General features: G+C 46.0%; 1 protein-coding gene across 2 annotated transcripts in view; it reads right to left on the reverse strand.

Annotated features, from left to right (window-relative positions):
• Positions 1-22,185, reverse strand: part of LOC128698915 (lon protease homolog, mitochondrial) — a 261,625-nt gene that overhangs the window by 199,286 nt on the left and 40,154 nt on the right. For both annotated transcript variants that reach the window (XM_070096772.1, XM_070096773.1), the window contains exons 6-7: positions 20,502-20,644; positions 13,160-13,327 (exon numbers count right to left, since the gene is read on the reverse strand). In XM_070096772.1, the coding sequence (XP_069952873.1) occupies positions 13,160-13,327; positions 20,502-20,644 (311 nt within the window). The remainder of the gene's footprint in view (positions 1-13,159; positions 13,328-20,501; positions 20,645-22,185) is intronic.

A 22,185-nucleotide genomic window follows, 5' to 3' on the forward strand; every position in this document is an offset into this window, starting at 1 on the left:
CGTCAGCTGCTGCTGCACTGTCAGCTGCTGCTGCTGTACCACCGTCAGCTGCTGCTGCTGCTGTAGTACCGTCTGCTGCTGCTGTAGCATCGTCTGCTGCTGCTGTAGCATCGTCTGCTGCTGCTGTAGCATCGTCTGCTGCTGCTGTAGCATCGTCTGCTGCTGCTGTAGCATCGTCTGCTGCTGCTGTAGCATCGTCTGCTGCTGCTGTAACATCGTCAGTTGCTGCTGTAGCATCGTCTACTGCTGCTGTAGCATCGTCTGTTGCTGCTGTAGCATCGTCTGCTGCTGCTGTAACATCGTCAGTTGCTGCTGTAGCATCGTCTGCTGCTGCTGTAGCATCGTCTGCTGCTGCTGTAGCATCATCTGCTGCTGCTGTAACATCGTCAGTTGCTGCTGTAGCATCGTCTGCTGCTGCTTTTGAGGCAGCCATGGGTAAATCCTCTTTGGGTCATCCGGTCAAGTATGAAGTTAAAAACGATTATTTGATCTGCACTGAGACTGGTAAGGAGATAGAGGCCCGGCAATTGTATGACAGGTTAGTGGTTCCAACAAAGTATAGACCTCAAATATTAAATATAGCTCATAATACGTCATTAGGAGGTCACTTAGGAATTACAAAAACCTTGTATAGAATCACAAAAGAATTTTATTGGCCAAAATTAAAGAAAGATGTGAAGAATCATATTAGGTGTTGCCGAGAATGTCAGCAAGTTGGAAAACCTGGACATTCCATTAAACCTGCACCTCTCCAACCTATACCTGCTGATGGAGAACCTTTTGCAAATTTAATTATAGATTGTGTAGGTCCACTACCTAGGTCAAAGTCTGGAAATCAATATTTATTTACGATTATGGATAAAGCAACCAGATATCCTGAAGCAATTCCCATGCGTAGTATTAATACTAAAGCTATTCTCAAAGCTTTAACAAAATTCATTTCTTTTTTTGGCATTCCTAAAACTATTCAAAGTGATCAAGGTACTAACTTTACTGCCAAAGCATTTTGTGAAGTATTAACTAGGTTAGGGATAATCCACAACTTATCCACTGCCTATCATCCTCAGTCCCAAGGCGCCTTGGAAAGATTCCACCAAACATTAAAAACAATGATGAGAAGTTTTTGCATGCACTTTCCTACAGACTGGGATGAATCACTACCTTTGTTGCTGTTCTCAGTACGAGAGACTGTGCAAGAGTCTACAGGGTATAGTCCTTTTGAGCTGATCTTTGGGCACAATGTACGAGGTCCTCTTCGGGTGCTCAAAGAAGGATGGATGGGAGAAGACGTTAGCTCAACACTCTACAATCCGTCTTCAAGGTTGCAGGTGGCACGTCAGTTAGCCAAGGCTAACCTAAAGACAGCTCAAAGTAAGATGAAACAGAGGTATGACAGAAGTGCACAATTCCGCTCCTTCCATCCAGGAGACAAGGTGTTGGTGCAGGAACCTATACCTGGCCACACCTTGAAAGCTAGATTTTCGGGACCTATGCAGATTGTAAGTAGATTATCTGATGTAAATTATGTGGTAGCTCCCATTGATAAGACCTCAAAAACTAAAACTTACCACATTAATCAAATAAAGGCCTTTCATACACCAGATAAAGTCCCAGTAATGACTCTGCCCTCTACCTCTGAGGACAACTCTGACCCTTTGCACTCTATCTCTGAAATTAATATTAAACTTTCAAATTCTGTCCTCCTCAAGGATCCTAGCCCTTTAATGGAGGGATTATCTGAAATGCAAGCAACAAATTTAACTGAGCTTCTACAGTCATATCCTAATATTTTTTCGGATGTGCCGAAAAAATGTACATTAGGTTATCATGATGTAGATGTGGGAAACTCTAAACCAATTAAACTCTCCCCCTACAGAGCTAATCCTGAAAAGCAAAGGCTGCTTCAGCAGGAAGTAGAATTTTTGTTAAAGCATGGTTAAGTGGAGGAGTCATCTAGTCCATGGGCTTCACCGTGCATCCTTGTGAAGAAGGCTGATGGAGGGTTTCGTATGTGTACAGACTACCGTAAAGTGAATGAGGTCACAATTACAGATGCTTACCCTCTTCCTCGTCTGGATGACGTAATTGACTTTGTGGGTAAGGCTACTTTTGTGTCCAAATTAGATCTCCTTAAAGGCTACTATCAGGTACCTTTGACAGATAAGGCGAAGGAAATCTCTGCCTTCGTAATTCCAGGAGGTCATTATCAATACACAGTTACCCCCTTCGGAATGAAAAATTCCCCCTCTTCATTCCAGAAACTTATCCATCAGGCTATTAAAGGACTTGAAGGCACGGCAGCGTACCTAGATGATATTGTTGTGGTGTCTGATACTTGGGATCAACACCTACTTAGACTTAAGGCTCTTTTTGAGACCTTTAAGAGTTCCCATTTAACAGTTAATTTATCTAAATCTTCCTTTGGCCAGGCCACTGTCACTTTTCTAGGCCATGAAGTAGGTAGTGGTAAAGTTGCACCTAAACTTGCTAAAGTTCTTTCTATTAAAGATTATCCAGTTCCTCATGATAGGAAATCTCTTCAACGTTTCCTAGGCATGATAGGATTTTACAGAAGATTCTGTAAGAATTTCTCAGATATTGTAGCCCCTCTTACCTCTCTTACCAGTCATAAAGTTCCCTTTAATTGGACATCAGACTGTAACACTGCTTTTAATAAAGCAAAAAGATTATTGTGTACTGCACCCATTCTCTTGTCTCCAGACTTCTCCAAACCTTTTTCATTACAGGTTGATGCTTGTGAGTCTGGGGTTGGGGCAGTACTATTACAAATCAGGAACAAGGAGTTGCAGCCTGTAGCATACTTTTCAGCCAAGTTCCAGCCGCATCAGAGGGCTTATTCTACCATTGAAAAAGAAGCCCTCGCGCTGGTACTGGCTTTGGAGCATTTCGATGTTTATGTGGGCCAGACATCGCAGGTGGTCACAGTCTACAGTGATCACAATCCTCTAGTATATCTCCAAGCCATGAAGAACCACAACACAAGGCTTATGCGCTGGACGCTAAGGCTGCAGCCCTACAATATTTCTATTAAATATATTGCCGGCAAAGAAAATATGTTGGCAGACTCTTTATCTAGAGTCTAATAATATTATTATTTAGGTTAGGATGTTATTTGTGGTAACCCCTTTTCACGCTCTTTTTTTTATCCCCTGGTGTGGGGTTTGTTTTTAGTGAGGGGATGCGGGCTACTGTCCGCCTGTATCTTGGACCTATGCTAGCCTGTCTGACTGCTGTCTCACTCTAAGTTTAGGGTTTGGCTTTTGGTCACGAGAAAAGCTGAGCTCTGTCTAAGAGTTGGATGGTGGAGAGGAAAGGCGGTCCCATTATTTTGTGCCATGGCGGCACGGTTACCACTGGGAGGTGGCAGCCTAATCCTGAGCCTTCTCGGGGTGGAGGTGTGGCATGCAAAGAGTACGTAACCTTTATTCGGCGCATGTACACACCCTCATTTACAGGCTATCTCCCCCAACCAGCGAACCAGGTTGCTAAGAGTTGATGATGGGGCCCCGTCGTTCAACTAGTGACCAGGTTCTAGCCAATAAGAAGATGGTTTTGGCAATCGCAGAGGTTATGTGGGTACCGCTCTCCTGTCTGCCCTTGTCATTCCCATTCTAGAGCTGGTTGAAGCACGGTCTGCTATCTTGTGGCTTCTATTTCTGCTTTGCTTACCGTGGAGTGCACTATACTTATCACTGTACATAGTGTACATATTGCTGTTCTAAATTGGTGAAGGATAATATAAGTCTAAACTTTTTCTACTGTGTTTATTTGCTCCCATTATACCCGGGGTAACAGGCCATTTGGAATCCTGGGTTGTAATAACCTCTAACTCTCCATTTAATAACTCTCCTCTCCTATTTTTAACTGACAAATCCATTTGTTCTCTAGGCTTCCTTAACTTGTTAATCTCACTCCAAAACTTTTTCTTATTTTCAACAAAATTTGTTGATAACATCTCACCCACTCTCATTTGCTTTCTTTTTACATTGCTTCACCACTCTCTTAACCTCTCTCTTTTTCTCCATATACTCTTCCCTCCTTGCATCACTTCAACTTTGTAAAAACTTCTCATATGCTAACTTTTTCTCCCTTACTACTCTCTTTACATCATCATTCCACCAATCGCTCCTCTTCCCTCCCGCACCCACTTTCCTGTAACCACAAACTTCTGCTGAACACTCTAACACTACATTTTTAAACCTACCCCATACCTCTTCGACCCCATTGCCTATGCTCTCATTAGCCCATCTATCCTCCAATAGCTGTTTATATCTTACCCTAACTGCCTCCTCTTTTAGTTTATAAACCTTCACCTCTCTCTTCCCTGATGCTTCTATTCTCCTTGTATCCCATCTACCTTTTACTCTCAGTGTAGCTACAACTAGAAAGTGATCTGATATATATGTGGCCCCTCTATAAACATGTACATCCTGAAGTCTACTCAACAGTCTTTTATCTACCAATACATAATCCAACAAACTACTGTCATTTCGCCCTACATCATATCTTGTATACTTATTTATCCTCTTTTTCTTAAAATATGTATTACCTATAACTAAACCCCTTTCTATACAAAGTTCAATCTAAGGGCTCCCATTATCATTTACACCTGGCACCCCAAACTTACCTACCACACCCTCTCTAAAAGTTTCTCCTACTTTAGCATTCAAGTCCCCTACCACAAATTACTCTCTCACTTGGTTCAAAGGCTCCTATACATTCACTTAACATCTCCCAAAATCTCTCTCTCTCCTCTACATTCCTCTCTTCTCCAGGTGCATACACGCTTATTATGACCCACTTTTCGCATCCAACCTTTACTTTAATCCACATAATTCTTGAATTTACACATTCATATTCTCTTTTCTCCTTCCATAACTGATCCTTCAATATTACTGCTACCCCTTCCTTTGCTCTAACTCTCTCAGATACTCCAGATTTAATCCCATTTATTTCCCCCCACCGAAACTCCCCTACCCCCTTCAGCTTTGTTTCGCTTAGGGCCAGGACATCCAACTTCTTTTCATTCATAACATCAGCAATCATCTGTTTCTTGTCATCTGCACTACATCCACGCACATTTAAGCATCCCAGTTTTATAAAGTTTTTCTTCTTCTCTTTTTTAGTAAATGTCTACAGGAGAAGGGGTTACTAGCCCATTGCTCCCGGCATTTTAGTCGCCTCATACGACACGCATGGCTTACGGAGGAAAGATTCTTTTCCACTTCCCCATGAACAATAGAAGAAATAAGAAGAACAAGAGCTATTTAGAAAAAGGAGAAAAACCTTGATGTATGTATATACATATGCATGTATGTGTCTGTTTCACAGTCATCTGGCAGGATGGTAGTACTTCCCTGGGTGGTTGCTGTCTACCAACCTACTACCTAGATAATAATAATAATCATAATAATAATCATAATAATAACATAATATGTATAATAATAATACATATATAATAATAATGTACTACATATAAAAATTATAATAGACAGCTTCAAAAGGCTGACACTAGATGGCAGTGTTTACCACAACAAAGAGGGAGCGGTTGTGGCCGCCTCCACCTGTTACATAATGAGAGATGTCATGTCTCTCAGACATGACATCTCCACTGCCTCCAGCCTTCTCCTCGCTGCAACATTCATCACCCACGCTTCACACCCATATAAGAGCGTTGGTAAAACTATACTCTCATACATTCCCCTCTTTGCCTCCAAGGACAAAGTTCTTTGTCTCCACAGACTCCTAAGTGCACCACTCACTCTTTTTCCCTCATCAATTCTATGATTCACCTCATCTTTCATAGACCCATCCGCTGACACGAGAGTCTTGGCAAGAGGCGTGGAGTTAAAAGATAAAGAATCACACACAAAGTGGGAGTTGTCACAGCTGCTCTTTGCTGATGACACTGTGCTCTTGGGAGATTCTGAAGAGAAGTTGCAGAGATTGGTGGATGAATTTGGTAGGGTGTGCAAAAGAAGAAAATTAAAGGTGAATACAGGAAAGAGTAAGGTTATGAGGATAACAAAAAGATTAGGTGATGAAAGATTGAATATCAGATTGGAGGGAGAGAGTATGGAGGAGGTGAACGTATTCAGAATTTACACTATGTATACTTGTATTTATGTGTACCTGTGAGACAAAGATAGAGAAAGATTGAAAGAGATAGACAGAGACAGATAGAGAGAGATAGACAAAGACAGAAAAAGAGAGACAGACACAGATAGACAGACAGATAGACAGAGATAGAGATACAGAGATAGACAGAGATCGACAGACCCTAAACTTGGGGTTAACATCACTTTCCTCTTAAAAGAGGGGTGTTAATATGGCATTACATCAGTGAATCCTCGGTGTTTGCCAAACTGTTTGCTCTAGCTGGCGCTCAGTTTAACTGGAGCTCCCACAAGGTACTAAGTGGTCCCAGATTTTTTTAATATAGTGCACACCGAGTGTTAAGACCGATTCTATGCTGACCAGGCATCTCAGGGCAATTGTGCCAAATTTGGAGGCAGGAAAATTAAAACGTATATATACGTTTGGTGCAATGTGTAAGGATGTATTATACGTTCGGACGTATTATACGTTTGGACCGTTTAGGGGCTAAAACCTTGGGTAGTTACAAATTTAGGTTGGACAAATACATGAGTGAGATGGGTTGGATTTGAGTGGGACTTCCACAAGAGTAAATAGATTTATCAAAGCTTACTGCTTGCATGCATTCAAAATGGGTTAGGCAAATATTGTTAGTGGGATGGATTTGTGAAAGACCTGCCTAGTATGGGCCAAGAGGCCTGTTGCAGTGTTCCTCCTTTATGTTCTTAAAAGAGAAAGGAGGGAGAGGGAAAAATGAGGGGGGGAAGGGAGGGGGGAAGGGAGGGAGGGAAGAGAGAGCGAGGAAGGAGGAGGGAGAGAGAGGAGGAGGGAGAGGGAGGAGGAGGGAGAGGGAGGAGGAAGGAGGGAGGAAGAGGGAGGAAGGAGGAGGGAGGGAAGAGGGAGGGAAGGAGAAGAGAGGGAGGGAGGAAGGGAGGGAGGGAGGAGGGAGGGAGGGAGGAGGGATGGAGGGAGGGAGGGAGGGAGGGAGGGAGGGAGGGAGGAGGGAGGGAGGGAGGGAGAAGGGAGGGCGGCAGGGAGAAGGGAGGGAGGCAGGGAGAAGGGAGGGAGGCAGGGAGAAGGGAGGGAGGCAGGGAGAAGGGAGGGAGGCAGGGAGAAGGGAGGGAGGCAGGGAGAAGGGAGGGAGGCAGGGAGAAGGGAGGGAGGAGGAGGAAGAGGAAGGGAGGAGGAAGAGGAAGGGAGAAGGAAGGGAGGGAGGGAGGGAGGGAGGGAGGAAGGAGGGAGGGAGGGAGGGAGGAGGGAGGGAGGGAGGAGGGAGGGAGGAGGAAGGGAGGGAAGAGGAAGGGAGGAGGAGGAGGAAGGGAGGAGGAGGAGAGGGAGGAGGAAGGAAGGGAGGGAAATAGGAAGGAGGAAGGGAGGGAGGAGAGAGGAAGGAGGAGGGAGGGAGGAGAGAGGAAGGAGGAGAAAGGAGGTAGGGGAGGGAGGAGGAGGGGAAGAAGGTAGGGGAGCGAGGAGGAGGGGAAGGAGGTACAGGATGGAGGAGGGAGGAAGGCAGGGGAAGGAGGAGAAGCAAGGAAGGTAGGGCAAGGTGGAGGAGGGAAGGAGGTAGGGGAAGGTAGAGGAGGGAAGGAGGTAGGGGACGATGTAGGAGGGGAGGTGGGGGAAGGTGGAGGAGAGAGGAAGGTAGGGGAACGTGGAGGAGGGAGAAAGGTAGGGGAAGGTGGAGGAGGGAGGAAGGTAGGGGAAGGAGGAGAAGGGAGGAAGGTAGGGGAAGGTGGAGGAGGGAGGAAGGTAGGGGAAGGTGGAGGAGGGAGGAAGGTAAGGGAAGGTGGAGGAGGGAGGAAGGTAAGGCAAGGTGGAGGAGGGACGAAGGTAGGGGAAGGTGGAAGAGGGAGGAAGGTAGGGGAAGGTGGAGGGAGGAAGGTAAGGGAAGGTGGAGGAGGGAGGAAGGTAAGGGAAGGTGGAGGAAGGGAAGGTGGAGGAGGGAGGAAGGTAGGGAAAGGAGGAGAAAGGAGGAAGGTAGGGGAAGGTGGAGGGAGGAAGGTAGGGGAAGGTGGAGGAGGGAGGAAGGTAAGGGAAGGTGGAGGAGGGAGGAAGGTAGGGGAAGATGGAGGAGGGAGGAAGGTAGGGGAAGGAGGAGAAGGGAGGAAGGTAGGGGAAGGTGAAGGAGGGAGGAAGGTAGGGGAAGGTGGAGGAGGGAGGAAGGTAAGGGAAGGTGGAGGAGGGATGAAGGTAGGGGAAGGTGGAAGAGGGAGGAAGGTAGGGGAAGGTGGAGGGAGGAAGGTAAGGGAAGGTGGAGGGAGGAAGGTAAGGGAAGGTGGAGGAGGGAGGAATGTAGGGGAAGGTGGAGGAGGGAGGAATGTAGGGGAAGGTGGAGGAGGGAGGAAGGTAGGGGAAGGTGGAGGGAGGAAGGTAGGGAAAGGTGGAGGAGGGAGGAAGGTAAGGGAAGGTGGAGGAGGGGAAGGTGGAAGAGGGAGGAAGGTAGGGGAAGGAGGAGAATGGAGGAATGTAGAGGGAGGAAGGTAGGGGAAGGTGGAGGAGGGAGGAAGGTAAGGGAAGGTGGAGGAGGGAGGAAGGTAGGGGAAGGTGGAGGAGGGAGGAAGGTAGGGGAAGGAGGAGAATGGAGGAATGTAGGGGAAGGTGAAGGAGGGAGGAAGGTAGGGGAAGGTGAAGGAGGGAGGAAGGTAGAGGAAGGTGGAGGAGGGAGGAAGGTAAGAAAAGGTGGAGGAGGAAGGTAGGGGAAGGTAGGGGAAGGTGGAGGAGGGAGGAAGGTAGGGGAAGGTGGAGGAGGGAGGAAGGTAGGGGAAGGTGGAGGGAGGAAGGTAAGGGAAGGTGGAGGAGGGAGGAAGGTAGGGGAAGGTGGAGGAGGGAGGAAGGTAGAGGAGGGAGGAAGGTAAGGGAAGGTGGAGGAGGCAGGAAGGTAGGGGAAGGAGGAGAAGGGAGGAAGGCAGGGGAAGGTGGAGGAGGGAGGAAGGTAGGGGAAGGTGGAGGAGGGAGGAAGGTAGGGGAAGGTGGAGGAGGGAGGAAGGTAGGGCAACGTGGAAGAGGGAAGAAGGTAGGGGAAAGTGGAGGAGGGAGGAAAGTAGGGGAAGGTGGAGGAGGGAGGAAGGTAGGGCAACGTGGAGGAGGGAAGAAGGTAGGGGAAGGTGAACGAGGGAAGAAGGTAGGGGAAGGTGGAGGAGGGAAGGAGGTAGGGGAAGGAAAAGGATGGAAGGAGGTATGGGAAGATGTAGGAGGGGAGGTAGGGGAACGTGCAGGAGGGGGGAGGGAGGAAGGTAGGGGAAGTTGGAGGAGGGAGGAAGGTAGGGCAATGTGGAGGAGGGAGGAAGGTAGGGGAAGGTGGAGGAGGGAGGAAGGTAGGGGAAGGTGGAGGAGGGAGGAAGGTAGGGGAAGGTGGAGGAGGGAGGAAGGTAGGGGAAGGTGGAGGAGGGAGGAAGGTAGCTGAAGGTGGAGGAGGGAGGAAGTTAGGGGAACGTGGAGGAGGGAAGAAGGTAGGGGAAGGTAAAGGAGGGAAGAAGGTAGGGGAAGGTGGAGGAGGGAAGGAGGTAGGGGAAGGTAAAGGAGGGAAGGAGGTATGGGAAGATGTAAGAGGGGAGGAAGGGGAATGTAGGGGAACGTGGAGGAGGGAGGAAGGTAGGGGAAGGTGGAGGAGGGAGGAAGGTAGGGGAATGTGGAGGAGGGAGGAAGGTAGGGGAAGGTGTAGGAGGGAGGAAGGTAGGGGAATGTGGAGGAGGGAGGAAGGTAGGGGAAGGTGGAGGGAGGGAGGTAGAAGGTGGAGGAGGGAGGAAGGTAGGGGAAGGTGGAGGAGGGAGGAAGGTAGAAGGTGAAGGAGGAAGGAAGGTAGGGGAAGGTGGAGGAGGGAGGAAGGTAGGGGAATGTGGACGAGGGAAGGAAGTAGGGGAATGTGGACGAGGGAAGGAGGTAGGGGAAGATGGAGGAGGGAGGAAGGTAGGGGAAGATGGAGGAGGGAGGAAGGTAGTGAAAGGTGGAGGAGGGAAGGAGGTAGCAGAAGATGGAGGAGAGAGGAAGGTAGGGGAAGGTGGAGGAGAGAGGAAGGTAGGGGAAGGTGGAGGATGGAGGAAGGTAGGGGAAGGTGGACGAGGAAGGAAGGTAGGGGAAGGTGGAGGAGGGAGGAAGGGAGGAAGGTAGGAAGGTGGAGGAGGGAGGAAGGTAGGGGAAGGTGGAGGGAGGGAGGTAGGGGAAGATGGAGGAGGGAGGAAGGTAGGGGAAGGTGGAGGAGGGAGGAAGGTAGGGGAAGGTGGAGAAGGGAGGAAGGTAGGGGAAGGTGGAGAAGGGAGGAAGGTAGGGGAAGGTGGAGGAAGGAGGAAGGTAGGAGAAGGTGGAGGAGGGAGGAAGGTAGGGGAAGGTGGAGAAGGGGAAGGTGGAGGAGGGAGGAAGGTAGGGAAAGGAGGAGAAAGGAGGAAGGTAGAGGGAGGAAGGTAGGGGAAGGTGGAGGAGGGAGGAAGGTAAGGGAAGGTGGAGGAGGGAGGAAGGTAGGGGAATGTGGAGGGAGGGAGGTAGGGGAAGGTGGAGGGAGGGAGGTAGGAGAAGGTGGAGGAGGGAGGAAGGTAGGGGAAGGTGGAGGAGGGAGGAAGGTAGGGGAAGGTGGAGGAGGGAGGAAGGTAGGGGAAGGTGGAGAAGGGAGGAAGGTAGGGGAAGGTGGAGGAGGGAGGAAGGTAGGGGAAGGTGGAGGAAGGAGGAAGGTAGGAGAAGGTGGAGGAGGGAGGAAGGTAAGGGAAGGTGGAGGGGAAGGTGGAGGAGGGAGGAAGGTAGGGAGAGGAGGAGAAAGGAGGAAGGTAGAGGGAGGAAGGTAGGGGAAGGTGGAGGAGGGAGGAAGGTAAGGGAAGGTGGAGGAGGGAGGAAGGTAGGGGAAGGTGGAGGAGGGAGGAAGGTAGGGAAAGGAGGAGAAAGGAGGAATGTAGGGGAAGGTGAAGGAGGGAGGAAGGTAGGGGAAGGTGGAGGAGGGAGGAAGGTAAGGGAAGGTGGAGGAGGAAGGTAGGGGAAGGTAGGGGAAGGTGGAGGAGGGAGGAAGGTAGGGGAAGGTGGAGGAGGGAGGAAGGTAGGGGAAGGTGGAGGGAGGAAGGTAAGGGAAGGTGGAGGAGGGAGGAAGGTAGGGGAAGGTGGAGGAGGGAGGAAGGTAGGGGAAGGTAGAGGAGGGAGGAAGGTAAGGGAAGGTGGAGGAGGGAGGAAGGTAGGGGAAGGAGGAGAAGGGAGGAAGGCAGGGGAAGGTGGAGGAGGGAGGAAGGTAGGGGAAGGTGGAGGAGGGAGGAAGGTAGGGGAAGGTGGAGGAGGGAGGAAGGTAGGGCAACGTGGAAGAGGGAAGAAGGTAGGGGAAAGTGGAGGAGGGAGGAAGGTAGGGGAAGGTGGAGGAGGGAGGAAGGTAGGGCAACGTGGAGGAGGGAAGAAGGTAGGGGAAGGTGAACGAGGGAAGAAGGTAGGGGAAGGTGGAGGAGGGAAGGAGGTAGGGGAAGGAAAAGGATGGAAGGAGGTATGGGAAGATGTAGGAGGGGAGGTAGGGGAACGTGCAGGAGGGGGGAGGGAGGAAGGTAGGGGAAGGTGGAGGAGGGAGGAAGGTAGGGCAATGTGGAGGAGGGAGGAAGGTAGGGGAAGGTGGAGGAGGGAGGAAGGTAGGGGAAGGTGGAGGAGGGAGGAAGGTAGGGGAAGGTGGAGGAGGGAGGAAGGTAGGGGAAGGTGGAGGAGGGAGGAAGGTAGGGGAAGGTGGAGGAGGGAGGAAGTTAGGGCAACGTGGAGGAGGGAAGAAGGTAGGGGAAGGTAAAGGAGGGAAGAAGGTAGGGGAAGGTGGAGGAGGGAAGGAGGTAGGGGAAGGTAAAGGAGGGAAGGAGGTATGGGAAGATGTAAGAGGGGAGGTAGGGGAATGTAGGGGAACGTGGAGGAGGGAGGAAGGTAGGGGAAGGTGGAGGAGGGAGGAAGGTAGGGGAATGTGGAGGAGGGAGGAAGGTAGGGGAATGTGGAGGAGGGAGGAAGGTAGGGGAAGGTGTAGGAGGGAGGAAGGTAGGGGAATGTGGAGGAGGGAGGAAGGTAGGGGAAGGTGGAGGGAGGGAGGGAGGGAGGTAGAAGGTGGAGGAGGGAGGAAGGTAGGGGAAGGTGGAGGAGGGAGGAAGGTAGGGGAAGGTGGAGGAGGGAGGAAGGTAGAAGGTGGAGGAGGAAGGAAGGTAGGGGAAGGTGGAGGAGGGAGGAAGGTAGGGGAATGTGGACGAGGGAAGGAAGTAGGGGAATGTGGACGAGGGAAGGAGGTAGGGGAAGATGGAGGAGGGAGGAAGGTAGGGGAAGATGGAGGAGGGAGGAAGGTAGTGAAAGGTGGAGGAGGGAAGGAGGTAGCAGAAGATGGAGGAGAGAGGAAGGTAGGGGAAGGTGGAGGAGAGAGGAAGGTAGTGGAAGGTGGAGGATGGAGGAAGGCAGGGAAAGGTGGAGGAGGAAGGAAGGTAGGGGAAGGTGGAGGAGGGAGGAAGGTAGGAAGGTGGAGGAGGGAGGAAGGTAGGGGATAGGTGGAGGAGGGAGGAAGGTAGGGGAAGGTGGAGGGAGGGAGGTAGGGGAAGATGGAGGAGGGAGGAAGGTAGGGGAACTTGGATGAGGGAAGGAGGTAGGGGAAGATGGAGGAGGGAGGAAGGTAGGGGAAGGTGTAGGAGGGAGGAAGGTAGGGAAAGGTGGAGGAGGGAGGAAGGTAGGGAGAGGTGGAGGAGGGAAGGAGGTAGTATAGTCTGAGCATAGCAGCAAATTCAAACTGCACTGTGACAGTATGACCCTCTTGTTTTTTCTCTTAATTAGACATTGCACTTCAAGAAGCTCAACACTTAAATTTTTCCTCTTTTATAGGGAGCTTTAGAGGGCTGAAGGAAATTATAGGAGGCTTTTGGTGCCTGAAGAAAATTATGGGGGGCTTTTGGTGGCTAAAACTAGAGGGCTGAAACCCCTTAAGTCTCCCCATGTTACTGTTACTTAAAAGTTGCAGTAAAAAATGCAGTCAATGATTACAAAAGAAATTGATAAAGAAGCACAGATATGTACATGAATAAATCTTGGTTTCTCTCTCTCTCATGAAACCTGCAGTCTAAGTAACACTTGCCTTTACTTCCTCTGTAATCTGGAATTTGTCATGGTTAACATTTTCAATCTGGACCATTAGCACCCGGGGTGGAGGTGGTGGGACTGGCGGAGTCTGAGTGGATGCGTCGACCTTTTCTGAAGTATCGCCAGTAACATCTGCCGCTATGGACTCAGCATCTCCACTTGTCTGAGAAATACAATCATGTATTGTCATGGAGAAGAAAATGTGAGTTATTAACAAGATATGACTAGCACTAGAATCTGCTTAAATACCTATGATGAATAATTAATAAAAGGATTACTAAAAGTAAAGATGGCAGTAGAATAAGTCAAGGAAGAAAAGTGGTTGGTGCAAAGAAGCTCATGTATTAAAAGCAAAAAATAAGAGAAGATGCAATAAAAAGTGTCTTAGAAAAGACTGTGAAGAAAGACTAAGTTTCCTCTCTAGAAAATCTTTAGAACTGGAGTTACAGGAATCATTCCAGGACAACAAAGATGTGAATTGTATTTAAGATTTAAAGAAAGCTTTCAACAGTTTCCCATGAAAGCTATAAAACTCCCTGCAGCAATACCTGCGTAGATTGAGCAGGTGAAGTAGGCAATGCATGACTGAATTTAAAGTAGATAAATGTCACGAATTTAGAAAAATCATATGACAGAGGGAAGAGCAGCGATTGGTGGAATGATGATGTAAAGAGAGTAGTAAGGGAGAAAAAGTTAGCATATGAGAAGTTTTTAAAAAGTAGAAGTGATGCAATGAGAGAAAAGTATATGGAGAAAAAGAGAGAGGTTAAGAGAGTGGTGAGGCAATGTAAAAAGAGAGCAAATGAGAGAGTGGGTGAGATGTTATCAACAAATTTTGTTGAAAATAAGAAAAAGTTTTGGAGTGAGATTAACAAGTTAAGGAAGCCTAGAGAACAAATGGATTTTTTTTCTTTTTTTTTCAACAAGTCGGCCGTCTCCCACCGAGGCAGGGTGACCCAAAAAAAGAAAGAAAATCTCCAAAAAGAAAATACTTTCATCATCATTCAACACTTTCACCACACTCACACATTATCACTGCTTTTGCAGAGGTGCTCAGAATACAACAGTTTAGAAGCATTTACGTATAAAGATACACAACATATCCCTCCAAACTGCCAATATCCCAAACCCCTCCTTTAAAGTGAAGGCACTGTACTTCCCATTTCCAGGACTCAAGTCCGACTATATGAAAATAACCGGTTTCCCTGAATCCCTTCACTAAATATTACCCTGCTCACACTCCAACAGATCGTCAGGTCCCAAGTATCATTCGTCTCCATTCACTCCTATCTAACACGCTCATGCATGCTTGCTGGATGTCCAAGCCCCTCGCCCACAAAACCTCCTTTACCCCCTCTTTCCAACCCTTTTGAGGACGACCCCTACCCCTCTTTCCTTCCCCTATAGATTTATATGCTTTCCATGTCATTCTACTTTGATCCATTCTCTCTAAATGACCAAACCACCTCAACAACCCCTCTTCTGCCCTCTGACTAATGCTTTTATTAACTCCACACCTTCTCCTAATTTCCACACTCCGAATTTTCTGCATAATATTTACACCACACATTGCCCTTAGACAGGACATCTCCACTGCCTCCAACCGTCTCCTCGCTGCTGCATTTACCACCCAAGCTTCACATCCATATAAGAGTGTTGGTACTACTATACTTTCATAGATAACGTTTTTTGACTCCACATATACCTCAACGCACCACTCACCTTTTTTCCCTCATCAATTCTATGATTAACCTCATCCTTCATAAATCCATCCGCCGACACGTCAACTCCCAAGTATCTGAAAACATTCACTTCTTCCATACTCCTCCTCCCCAATTTGATATCCAATTTTTCTTTATCTAAATCATTTGATACCCTCATCACCTTACTCTTTTCTATGTTCACTTTCAACTTTCTACCTTTACACACATTCTCAAACTCATCCACTAACCTTTGCAATTTTTCTTTAGAATCTCCCATAAGCACAGTATCATCAGCAAAAAGTAACTGTGTCAATTCCCATTTTGAATTTGATTCCCCATAATTTAATCCCACCCCTCTCCCAAACACCCTAGCATTTACTTCTTTTACAACCCCATCTATAAATATATTAAACAACCATGGTGACATTACACATCCCTGTCTAAGACCTACTTTTACCGGGAAGTATTCTCCCTCTCTTCTACACACCCTAACCTGAGCCTCACTATCCTCATAAAAGCTCTTTACAGCATTTAGTAACTTACCACCTATTCCATAAACTTGCAACATCTGCCACATTGCTCCTCTATCCACTCTATCATATGCCTTTTCTAAATCCATAAATGCAATAAAAACTTCTCTACCTTTATCTAAATACTGTTCACATATATGCTTCAATGTAAACACTTGATCTACACATCCCCTACCCACTCTGAAGCCTCCTTGCTCATCTGCAATTCTACATTCTGTCTTACCTCTAATTCTTTCAATTATAACTCTACCGTATACTTTTCCTGGTATACTCAGTAAACTTATTCCTCTATAATTTTTACAATCTCTTTTGTCTCCTTTCCCTTTATATAAAGGGACTATACATGCTCTCTGCCAATCCCTAGGTACCTTCCCCTCTTTCATACATTTATTAAACAAAAGTACCAACCACTCCCACACTATATCCCCCCCTGCTTTTAACATTTCTGTCATGATCCCATCAGTTCCAGCTGCTTTACCCCCTTTCATTCTTCGTAATGCCTCACGTACCTCCACCACACTTACATTCTGCTCTTCTTCACTCCTAAAAGATGGTATACCTCCCTGGCAAGTGCATGAAATTACCGCCTCCCTTTCTTCCTCAACATTTAAAAGTTCCTCAAAATATTCTCGCCATCTACCTAATACCTCCCTCTCCCCATCTACTAACTCCCCTACTCTGTTTTTAACGAACAAATCCATACTTTCCCTAGGCTTTCAGTTAAAAATAGGAGAGTTATTAAATGGAGAGTTAGAGGTATTGGGAAGATGGAGGGAATATTATGAGGAATTGTTAAATGTTGATGAAGATAGGGGAGCTGTGATTTCATGTATAGGGCAAGGAGGAATAACATCTTGTAGGAGTGAGGAAGAGCCAGTTGTGAGTGTGGGGGAAGTTTGTGAGGCAGTAGGTAAAATGAAAGGGGGTAAAGCAGCTGGGATTGATGGGATAAAGATAGAAATGTTAAAAGCAGGTGGGGATATAGTTTTGGAATGGTTGGTGCTATTATTTAATAAATGTATGGAAGAGGGTAAGGTACCTAGGGATTGGCAGAGAGCATCCATAGTTCCTTCATATAAAGGCAAAAAGGACAAAAGAGAGTGCAAAAATTATAGGGGGAGAAGTCTGTTGAGTATACCTGGTAAAGTGTATGGTAGAGTTATTATTGAAAGAATTAAGAGTAAGATGGAAAATAGGATAGCAGATGAACAAGGAAGCTTTAGGAAAGGTAGGGGGTGTGTGGACCAGGTGCTTACAGTGAAACATATAGTGAACAGTATTTAGATAAGGCTAAAGAGGTTTTTGTGGCATTTATGGATTTGGAAAAGGTGTATGACAGGGTGGATAGGGAGGCAATGTGGCAGATGTTGCAGGTGTATGGTATAGGAGGTAGGTTACTGAAACCAGTGAAGAGTTTTTATGAGGATAGTGAGGCTCAAGTTAGAGTATGTAGGAAAGAGGGTGATTATTTCCCAGTAAAAGTAGGCCTTAGACAAGGATGGTGATGTTACCGTGGTTGTTTAATATATTTATAGATGGGGTTGTAAGAGAAGTAAATGCGAGGGTCTTGGCAAGAGGCGTGGAGTTAAAAGATAAAGAATCACACATAAAGTGGGAGTTGTCACAGTTGCTCTTTGCTGGTGACACTGTGCTCTTGGGAGATTCTGAAGAGAAGTTGCAGAGGTTGGTGGATGAATTTGGCAGGGTATGTAAAAGAAGAAAATTAAAAGTGAATACAGGAAAGAGTAAGGTTATGAGGATTGGATATCAGATTGGAGGGAGAGAGTATGGAGGAGGTGAATGTATTCAGATATTTGGGAGTGGACGTGTCAGCGGATGGATCTATGAAAGATGAGGTGAATCATAGAATTGATGAGGGGAAAAGGGTGAGCGGTGCACTTAGGAGTCTGTGGAGACAAAGAACTTCGTCCTTGGAGGCAAAGAGGGCAATGTATGAGAGTATAGTTTTACCAACGCTCTTATATGGGTGTGAAGCATGGGTGATGAATGTTGCAGCGAGGAGAAGGCTGGAGGCAGTGGAGATGTCATGTGAGCGGTGCACTTAGGAGTCTGTGGAGACAAAGAACTTCGTCCTTGGAGGCAAAGAGGGCAATGTATGAGAGTATAGTTTTACCAACGCTCTTATATGGGTGTGAAGCATGGGTGATGAATGTTGCAGCGAGGAGAAGGCTGGAGGCAGTGGAGATGTCATGTCTGAGGGCAATATGTGGTGTGAATATAATGCAGAGAATTCGTAGTTTGGAAGTTAGGAGGAGGTGCGGGATTGCCAAAACTGTTGTCCAGAGGGCTGAGGAAGGGTTGTTGAGGTGGTTCGGACATGTAGAGAGAATGGACTTCAAGAGTGTATCAGTCTGTAGCAGAAGGAAGGTGGGGTAGGGGTCGGCCTAGGAAAGGTTGGAGGGAGGGGGTAAAGGAGGTTTTGTGTGCGAGGGGCTTGGACTTCCAGCAGGCATGCATGAGCGTGTTTGATGGGAGTGAATGGAGACAAATGGTTTTTAATATTTGACGTGCTGTTGGAGTGTGAGCAAAGTAGCATTTATGAAGGGATTCAGGGAAACTGGCAGGCTGGACTTGAGTCCTGGAGATGGAAAGTACAGTGCCTGTACTCTGGAGGGGTGTTAATGTTGCAGTTTAAAAACTGTAGTGCAAAACACCCTTCTGGCAAGACAGTGATGGAGTGAATGATGGTGAAAGTTTTTCTTTTTCGGGCCACCCTGCCTTGGTGAGAATCGGCCAGTGTGCTAATAAAAAAAATATAACAGAGTGGATAGGAGAGCAATGTGGCATATGTTGAAAGTGTATGGAATAGGTGGTAAGTTACTAAGCACTGTAAAGAGTTTTTATGAGGATAATGAGGCTCAGGTTAGGGTATGTAGGAGAGAGGGAGATTACTTCCCAGTAAAAGTAGGTCATAGACAAGGATGTGTAATGTCACCAAGGTTGTTTAAAATACAGTATTTATAGATGGGGTTGTAAAAGAAGTAAATGCTAGGGTGTTGGGGAGAGGGGTGGGACTAAATTATGTGGAATGAAATACAAAATGGGAGTTGACACAGTTACTTTTTGCTGATGACACTGTGCCTTTTGGAGATTCTAAAGAAAAGTTGCAAAGGTTAGTGGATGAGTTGGGGTGGGTGTGTAATGGTAGAAAGTTGAAAGTGAACACAGATAAGAGTAAGGTGATGATGGTATCAAATGTTTTAGATAAAGAAAAACTGGATCTCACATTGGAGGGAGGGAGTATGGAAGAAGTGAATGTTTTCAGATATTTGGCAGTTCATTTGTCAGTGGATGAATTTATGAAGGATGAGGTTAACAACAGAATTGATGAAGGAAAAACGGTGAGTGGTGCATTGAGGTATCTGTGGAGACAAAAAAAAAAAGTTATCCATAGAGGCAAAGAAGGGAATGTACGAGAGTATAGTGGTACCAACACTCTTATATGGGTGTGAAGCAGGGGTTGTAAATGCTGCAGCAAGGAGGCGGCTGGAGGCAGTGGAGATGTTGTGTATAAGGGCAATGTGTGGTATAAATATTATGCAGAGAACTCATGGTGTGGAGTTACTAGAAGTATTAGTCAGAGGGCTGAAGAGGGGCTGTTGAGGTGGTTTCATCATTTAGAGAGAATAGAACAAAGTAGAATGACTTGGGGAGCATATAAATCTGTAGGGGAAGGAAGGCAGGGTAGTGGTCATCCTCGAAAAGATTGGAGGGAGGGGGTAAAGGAGATTTTGTGGGCAAGGGGCTTGGACTTTAAGCAAGTGTGCATGAGCATGTTAGATAGGAGTGAATGAAGATGGTTTTCAGGACCTGACGAGCTGTTGGAATGTGAGCAGGGTAATATTTTATGAAGGGATTCAGGGAAACTGATTAGCCGGATTTGAGTCCTGGAAATGGGAAGTACAATGCCTGCACTTTAAAGAAGGGGTTTGGGACACTGGCAGTTTGGAGGGACATCTAAACTGTCATATCTGAGTGCCTCTGCAATTCTATGATTAACCTCATCCTTCATAAATCCATCCGCCGACATGTCAACTCCCAAGTATCTGAAAACATTCACTTCTTCCATACTCCTCCTCCCCAATTTGATATCCAATTTTTCTTTATCTAAATCATTTGATACCCTCATCACCTTACTCTTTTCTATGTTCACTTAGAACTTTCTACCTTTACACACATTCCCAAACTCATCCACTAACCTTTGCAATTTTTCTTTAGAATCTCCCATAAGCACAGTATCATCAGCAAAAAGTAACTGTCTATATTAAATGTCTATATTAACATAAAATAAGACATTTAATGTGCCCAAGAGTGATTATTATTACACATTATTACTATGGCATTAAGACTAGAGGGACACTCCTAGTGATTTTAATGTGTACCTGCATGCAAGCATAGTATATAAGTATATTTAGGTACAGGTACACATAAGCATAATTATCAGAATACATATAAAATATGCAATAACTTTAAAACACTTGAAATTCTGGAAAGTTTCCAGACATAATAGAGAGATGTGCTCACGGAAAATGTAAACAAACCTGGTGGGGTGCGCAGTATTAAAAAGACCGAGAGCTGTAAAGAGTGTTTTGGTCATAATTTGAAATCATCGTATGAGCAGAATGCTGTAAGGCGAAACGCTGTAAAGCGGGGTACTACTGTATACTAGACGTAAACCCATTTACCTCTCCCCATTCAATTTCTCCCATCCCTTTCAGCACTTTTTCACTTAGTGCTAAGACATTCAGTTTCTTTTCATTCCTAACACTAACAAAGATTCTCTTATCATCAGTATTAAACCCATGCAAATTCAAACAACCCAGTTTTAAAATTTTATTCTTACTTTTTAATAACTGAATACAGCAGGAGTTACTAACCCCTTGCTTCCACTATTTGTCACCTTTTACATCATGCATGACTTACAAGGAAATAATTCAAGTCCACTATCCCCATAAGAAAAGTAACTCTTTTCTATAATTCATAAAATTACAAAATGTATAATTGCTTATATAACTAATGAATCACTAACAACAAGCAGTACAAAATGCTACAGTTTTTAATAAAGAACTTTCCTGATACTAACCTGTGCTGTTTCTTCTGTTTTTCTCTTTCTGTGAAGCAATCTACGCATTCTACCATCACTAGGCTCCTCCTCACTACTTGATTTATCTTCTAGAGGAACAGTGATTGTTGTGTTAAAAGGTGGAAGTCGTAATTCAACATTTGCTGAAATGACCCAATGCACGATAACTTATTACTCAGTACCACTTACTCATTACCAGTGCACAGGCATAAAAACAAGAAAAACAATAATTCTCAATATCCAATAACAAATGCTTATCAAATTTTTTCTCAAATTATCATTTGCTGCAATACGGTATAAAAAAATCCTGCCCCATGTAGTACATGAAGGGAAAAGCACACCTCTGACCTTGGGTTTGTTTACAACAGTGACTGAGGTTTTTTCTACATCTTAATGGTTTAATTGGCTGTTTTTTGGCATCATTTGATAGAATAAAACACATATCAAAATGGAGATGAATTTGTTAGTTTCAGGACCAAAAGTGGCCTGAAACTAGGCTTAAAATTTCAGAAATATTCGATTTTTAACAAATTTCCTGAGGACAGGTAAGGACCCTTTCTAAGTCTGTTTTACAGATTTTTACCAGGTCCATTTCAATTACAGTGGTCCCTCAGTAATCATCGGGCTCGATAGTCATCCTTTTCAGAAATCGTCGCATTATTTTAGTCCAAACACTGGCTCACAAATGGTCAGTTGACTCGCTAATCGTCATTTGTCCTGGACGCGTACTCACAGCTCTGAGCCACCTCGGCCTCCCTTCCCAGCCAGTGTGCCATTGCTTACCAGTAAGAGACGGTCCCTTCAATGTGTTCATACGAAATATTTCATAATATTCCATTCATTTTAGTGCTTGCAAGTGCTAAATAAGCCACCATGGTTCCAAAGAAAGCTCCTAGTGCCAAGCCTTTGGTAAAGGTGAGAAATACGATTGAATTTAAGAAAAACATCATTGAACAATATGAAAGTGGCATACGTGTGGCCGAACTGGCCAAGATGTATAACAAATCCCGTACAACCATATCTTCCATCGTGGCCAAGAAAAAGGGAATCAAGGAAGCTATTGTTGCAAAAGGGGTAAATCTTTCTTTCTTTCAACACACCGGCTGTATCTCACCGAGGCGGGGTGGCCCAAAAGGAAAAACGAAAGTTTCTCCTTTTACATTTAGTAATATATACAGAAGAGGTTACTAGCCCCTTGCTCCCGGCATTTTAGTCGCCTCTTACAACACGCATGGCTTACGGAGGAAGAATTCTGTTCCACTTCCCCATGGAGATAAGAGGAAATAAACAAGAATAAGAACTAGAAAGAAAATAGAAGAAAACTCAGAGGGGTGTGTATATATATGCTTGTACATGTATGTGTAGTGTGACCTAAGTGTAAGTAGAAGTAGCAAGACATACCTGAAATCTTGCATGTTCATGAGACAGAAAAAAGGACACCAGCAATCCTACCATCATGTAAAACAATTACAGGCTTTCGTTTTACACTCACTTGGCAGGACGGTAGTACCTCCCTGGGCGGTTGCTGTCTACCAACCTACTACCTAGGAAGGGGGTAAATATGCTGACAAAAATGAGATCACCAGTACTCGAAGAGGTTGAGAAGTTATTATTGGCGTGGATAAACGAGAAACAATTAGCAGGAGATAGTCTTATGACGTCGATTATTTGTGAAAAGGTTAGG

Source organism: Cherax quadricarinatus, chromosome 55 (assembly GCF_038502225.1).
Source record: "Cherax quadricarinatus isolate ZL_2023a chromosome 55, ASM3850222v1, whole genome shotgun sequence".
NCBI classification, from domain to species: domain Eukaryota; kingdom Metazoa; phylum Arthropoda; class Malacostraca; order Decapoda; family Parastacidae; genus Cherax; species Cherax quadricarinatus.